At 40.9% G+C, this 6,000-nt stretch overlaps 2 protein-coding genes across 2 annotated transcripts in view; both read right to left on the bottom strand.

The window, feature by feature from the left end:
* Positions 1–6,000, bottom strand: part of LOC112431789 (NACHT, LRR and PYD domains-containing protein 12-like) — a 301,046-nt gene that overhangs the window by 219,246 nt on the left and 75,800 nt on the right. The window lies entirely within an intron of this gene.
* Positions 1–6,000, bottom strand: part of LOC112433257 (uncharacterized) — a 48,011-nt gene that overhangs the window by 5,387 nt on the left and 36,624 nt on the right. Inside the window, exon 8 of the mRNA XM_076876307.1 lies at positions 4,600–4,773. Coding sequence (XP_076732422.1) covers positions 4,600–4,773 — 174 coding nt within the window. The remainder of the gene's footprint in view (positions 1–4,599; positions 4,774–6,000) is intronic.

Raw genomic sequence — 6,000 nt, 5'->3', positions numbered from 1 at the left:
AGAGAATAATGCAGCAGTCGGAGCCACGTGGTTAGTGAGATGATTGCTAAAGCAGGGAAGCCATTCACAGAAGGTGCATTTGTCTAAAAGTGCATATTGCAGGCTGCAAATATAGTCTGTCCGGGAAAGAAAGGTCAGTTTAGCAACATCAGCCTTTCTGCCAACACCGCAGCAGATCGCATTTCTGACCTGTCAAGTGACATTTATGACCAACTGTGTGAGAAAGCCAAATGTTTCAGTGTATACTCAGTCGCTCTTGATGAGACCACAGACATCACCGACACTGCCCAGCTCCCAATGTATGTCCGTGGTGTTGATGACAGTTTTGAAGTGATGGAGGAGCTGCTCACAGTAATTCCAATGCATGGCCAGACCACCGCTCAGCAGATATTTACAAGCTGTGTGATGCCATTGAGAATGTTGGTTTGCCATGGAAGAGGTTTGTTGGAATAACAACAGATGGAGCGCCATCAATGACAGGGAGGAAACATGGACTGGTGGCACAAAACAAACTGGAAGAGGAAGGCGTGGAGGAGGCCATTGCTCTGCACTGCATCATCCATCAGCAGGTCCTTTGCAGCAAATGCCTGAAGTTTGACAATGTGATGTCTATTGTTGTGAAATGCATCAACCAAATCAGATCCAGGGGCTTAAAGCACCGAAGGTTCTGTGCTTTTTTAGAGGAAATGGAGTCAGAATATGGGGATGTGCTCGACTTCACTGAGGTACGTTGGCTCAGCAGGGGAAATGTATTAAAGAGACTTTTTGAGTTGAGAGCAGAAGTGAAGCCTTCATGGAGAAGGATGGAGTTAGTGTTCCTGTGCTAACTCATCCCAAATGGCTCATGGACTCAGCTTTTCTTGTTGATATGACACATGAGCTTAATGTACTGAACAAGACGTTACAAGGCCAGGGGCAACTTGTCAGTGCTGCCTATGACAACGTGAGAGCATTCTCCACAAAACTGGCGCTCTGGAAAGCTCAGCTCTCTCAGACAAACCTTTGCCATTTCCCAGCATGCAAGGCACTCGTGGATGCAGGCACACCATTCAGTGCTGACGAGTATGTTGATGTCATTTTGAGGCTACAGGAGGAATTTGATCACAGATTTGCTGACTTCAAGACACACAGAGCCACCTTTCACATTTTTGCGGACCCCTTCTCCTTTGATGTGCAAGATGCCCCTTCTGTGCTTCAAATGGAGCTCATTGAGCTGCAGTGCAACTCTGAACTCAAAGCAAAGTTCAGGGAGGTGAGTGGAAAAGCAGACAAGCTTGGACAATTTTTGAGAGACTTGAGCCCTAGTTTCCCTCGGCTTTCCCGAATGTTCAAGCGGACCATGTGCCTTTTTGGTAGCACATACTTGTGCCAAAAGCTCTTCTCCACTTTGAACTTCAATAAGTCCAAGTACAGGTCCAGACTTACGGATGATCATCTTCAAGACATACTGAGGGTCGCAACTGCTTCCTCCCTCAGGCCAAATCTGGCTCGGCTATGCGAGAGGAAACGCTGCCAGGTCTCTAGCAGCAAGGAGTAGGCAAGAGAAGCCATGTTCAGAAGAACAGTTCATTTTCTCCAGTGTTCCATTCATGTTCAGAAGAAGGTTATAGAACTGTTAATACAGACATTTCAATCTAAATACAGCAGATATAGAAGACTGAAAGAAAAACACAAGTTCACTGACTAAAAATATCTTATTATTATTTTATTTATGTATTACAGATTGATTGATTTTCTTATTAATTCTTAATTTGTTTATTCATTTTTCATATTTTGTGTTAAAAAATAAAAATAAAGAGATTTGAGAAGATTGGAATTTTTTAACCATGTCTTTCTTGTGGAAAACCTAATGCGGCCCAGCCTCACCCAGACTCTGCCTGCAGCGGCCCCCAGCTAAATTGAGTTTGAGACCCCTGTCCTACACCATAAATCAGTAAGAGAGGGTACGACCTCTCTCATGGCCCCAAGTGGTGTGTGCATGCCAGAGCACTCTGGAAGGCACACAGAGTCTTTACAGACTACTCAGGATCAAACCTCTATCATCATCCAATCGATTATAAAACTAAGCATGTATGAGTAAATATTTTTAAGCATATCCCATATGGAAAAGACTAAAAACTTATATGATGAAAGTCATACTCACGAAAGTGGCCACTTTCTCATTACTTTCATATATTGTTTTAGTAAGTATCGAAAACATACAAGTTTCATTATATAATTTTTCAAGGGATCTTATATCTGTTTTCACTCTTGTATGCTTTTCATACAAGTTTCACACAAGACAGATACAAACTTTATAAGATTTATATATCTTTTCCATATGGGAAATGACAATCAACAATATAAAGCTTACAGCTGGTTTTAATAACAACATTTATTTGTTTCTCAAATGAGAAAGAGCTATCGAGAAACACTCCTAAATCTTGAGTTCTTAACTTTTCCAGTGGGCCAAATTCAACATTATCTGCTAATGCTAAATAGGCTGCCGTTATTAACTAATGCTAATTGGATGTGAATTAGCATTATGCACTAATGCTAACACTTACTTTTTAACAATGTGAGTAGCTAATGCTAACACTATTTCCCTTAACTTTATAACAATGTGAACGGCTAATGCTAACACTCTTTTCCCTAGCAATACAACATCTGAGCTGCTAATGCTGAGTAGGTCGCCATTAGCACCTACGTCTAATTAAAGGCAAATACGCATTAGAACCTAATGCTCATATCGTTTTCCTTTGCTTTATAACAATGTGAGCAGCTACTGCTAAATAGCATTAGCTAATAACAGCAGTCTAATTTAATGTAAGTTAGCCTCATTTGCATTATAACGATGTGAGGAGTTAATGCTAAGTATGCTGCCATTAGCAGCTAATTCTAATTAGGGGTGAATAATTATTACCAGCTAATGCTAATATCGTTTTCTCTTCCCTTTTAACAATGTGAGCAGCTAGTGCTGGGTAGGCTGGTGCTAGCAGCTAATACTAAAGCTAAAGCTAATTTGATGTGAATTAGCATTACATTAGTGAGGAGTTAATGCTAAGTAGACTTCCATTACAGGTAATGCTAATTTTAGGTATTTAGGAATTGGCAGCTAATGCTAATACCATATTTTCTTGCATTATAACAATGTGACCAGCTAATGCTAAGTAGGTTGCCGTTATTAGCTAATACTAATTTGAGGTGAATTAGCATTATCCGCTTATGCTAACAATGTTTTTTCTTACTTTTTAACAATATGAGTAGCTAATCTGAACATTTTTTTTTATTTAATTTTAACGTTTCCCCTGCGATGTGAAGAGGTAATGCTAAATAGCACGCCATTAGTGGCTAATTCTAATTTTAGATGAAAAAGCATTAAAAGCTAATGCTAATACCATAGTTTCTTGATTTATATCAATATCAGTAGCTAATGCTAGGTATGTAGCCATCATTAGCTAATGCTAATTTAGGTGAATTAGCATCATCCGTTTATGCTAACAATGTGTTTTTTTACTTTTTAACAATACGCCATTAGTGGCCAATTCTAATGTTAGATGAGAAAGCATTAACAGCTAATGCTCATACTGTTTGCTTTGTAAGAATGACAGCAGCTAATGATACGAAGTCTACCGTTGTTAACTAATGTTAATTTGATGTGAATTAGCATTATCCGATAATGGTAACTCTTTTCCCCTGCATTACAACGACGTCAGGAGTTAATGCTAAGTAGGCTGCCATTAGGGGCTAACTCTAATTAGGGGTGAACAATTATTAGCAGCTAATGCTAATACCGTTTTCTCTTTCCTTATAACAACTTGAGCAGCTAATGCTAATTTGATGTGAATTAGCATTATATTAGTGAGCAGTTATTGCTAAGTAGGCTACCATTAGCAGCTAAAGCTAACTTGAGGTGAATAAGCATTAGTAGCTAACGCTAATACCCTTTTCTCTTGTGTTATAATGATGTGAAACGTTAATATTGTTCTCAAACAACAGAATGAGAATGAAATATTGATTCTAACAGGGCCCATAAACAGTATTAGCTTAGCAGCATTAGCTTATCAGAGTTTTCATCATGGTCACATAAATCCTTAGCAGAGCAAAGTGGCCTACTTAGCAATAGCTGCTCAAGTTGTAGAAAGCAAGGGAAAACAGTAATAGCATTAGCTGCTAAATGTGCACTTGAGAACAAATTTATTGTTAATTCAGCTGTGAATGTAGAGTTTGTCATTATTTAAGCTTCCATTTCCAAATGTTAGCTGCTCCTGTCTGCCTCTTTGTCACAAACACAGACTGAAATGATTCACAGCCTTGTTTCATCCTTCTGTCACTGTGGACATACAGCATGGGAAACATACACATGGCTGACACTTTATTAGGTACACTGGTATCTATATCAGGTACACCTGTGACCTAAATGTTCCTGCAACCAGACTCCTTGGAGACCCCTACATAAATATCCATGAACTATCCAGCTAGACTAGTGTGTCTGTCCCTGAAAATATTCCTGCATGTGTGATTGTTCATGTCTCATCTGCAGGAAACAAACAGGAAGTGAGTGAAGGACACAGGAAATGTTTCCAGCTCTTCCTCCTCTATCAGACATTCTCTCCATACCTGAGAGTGTCCAGTCTCCAGCCTGGATCCTTCAGTCCAGCCGACAGCAGCTTCATTCCTGAGGGACCTGGATGATTGTAGCTCAGGTCCAGCTGTCTCAGATGGGAGGGGTTGGAGCTCAGAGCTGAGGCCAGAGAAGTACAGCCTTCCTCTGTGATCAGACAGCCTGACAGACTGCAGACACACAAAACAACAATCAATCTGTCAACAATCGTTTTCTCTTTGTCACAATAACATCTATCCATCCATACATCCATTCAATGTAACTTTATTTATAAGTGACAATACCCAACAGACAACAACAGTCATCTGAAGCTGTTTAACAGTGTAAGGTAACCGCCTCCACTGTGAGCAGCACTTGGTGATGGTGGGAAGAAGAACTCCCTTTGACACAAAGATCCTCCCAGTGAAAACAGGCTCCAGGAGGAGCATCTACCATGACTGGTTGCAGGGTGAGGGGAAAGAGAAGAACATGAACATCAAGAATGCAGCGAGTGGTAAAATAATAATAATAATAATGGATTGGATTTATATAGCGCTTTTCAAGGCACCCAAAGCGCTTTACAATGCCACTATTCAGTCACTCTCACATTCATACACTGGTGGAGGCAGCTACGGTTGTAGCCACAGCTGCCCTGGGGCAGACTGACAGAAGCGAGGCTGCCATATCGCGCCATCGGCCCCTCTGGCCAACACCAGTAGGCAAGTAGGGTAAAGCCCAAGGACACAACGACCAGGACAGAGAGCCCAGGGATCGAACCGGTGACCTTCCGGTTACAGATGCGATTCCCAACCCCCTGAGCCACGGTCGCCCTAAATAAAGATTTGACCTCAGTGTGCTCAGTGTTCCTGTCTATTCCTAACATATTCCTAACACGATAGCTGCACTTTAGAGCTCTAAAACTGGAACTGACACATAAAAATACTGAGAACACAGACTAGCAGCCACTGCATGGCCTCGAGTACGTATGTGGTGCGTTCAAAGAGCATCAGCATAGACATGGTGGGTTCAACAATATAGGACATAACAATTTCTATGGCGAAAATACTATCAATGAATGAGCCATAACATTTTAGCCATGTAAACATGTTATCAGTGGGCTTTCCAACAACTTGCATTGATCATTAAAGGATAAAATACGTGAGTCGAGGTCACTACGAGCCATGCGAGGGTCAAACATGGTAGAGAACCTTCCAGCAGCATCTTGGTTTATAATCCGCCTTTGGATCATCAGTTTAGGAGATGAAGGATCCAAGTAAAATAACAAGTTAAAAAATATGCAGCTATGGTCACTCACATGGACATCCTCCACACATACATCATGTATATTTAAACCCAGGGAGAAAACAAGATCCAGTGTGTGACCCTTTGTATGTGTGGGGCCAGAAACATGCTGCCTA

Source organism: Maylandia zebra, linkage group LG2 (genome assembly GCF_041146795.1).
Source record: "Maylandia zebra isolate NMK-2024a linkage group LG2, Mzebra_GT3a, whole genome shotgun sequence".
NCBI lineage: Eukaryota > Metazoa > Chordata > Actinopteri > Cichliformes > Cichlidae > Maylandia > Maylandia zebra.
This window is presented reverse-complemented; position numbering and strand designations above follow the sequence as displayed.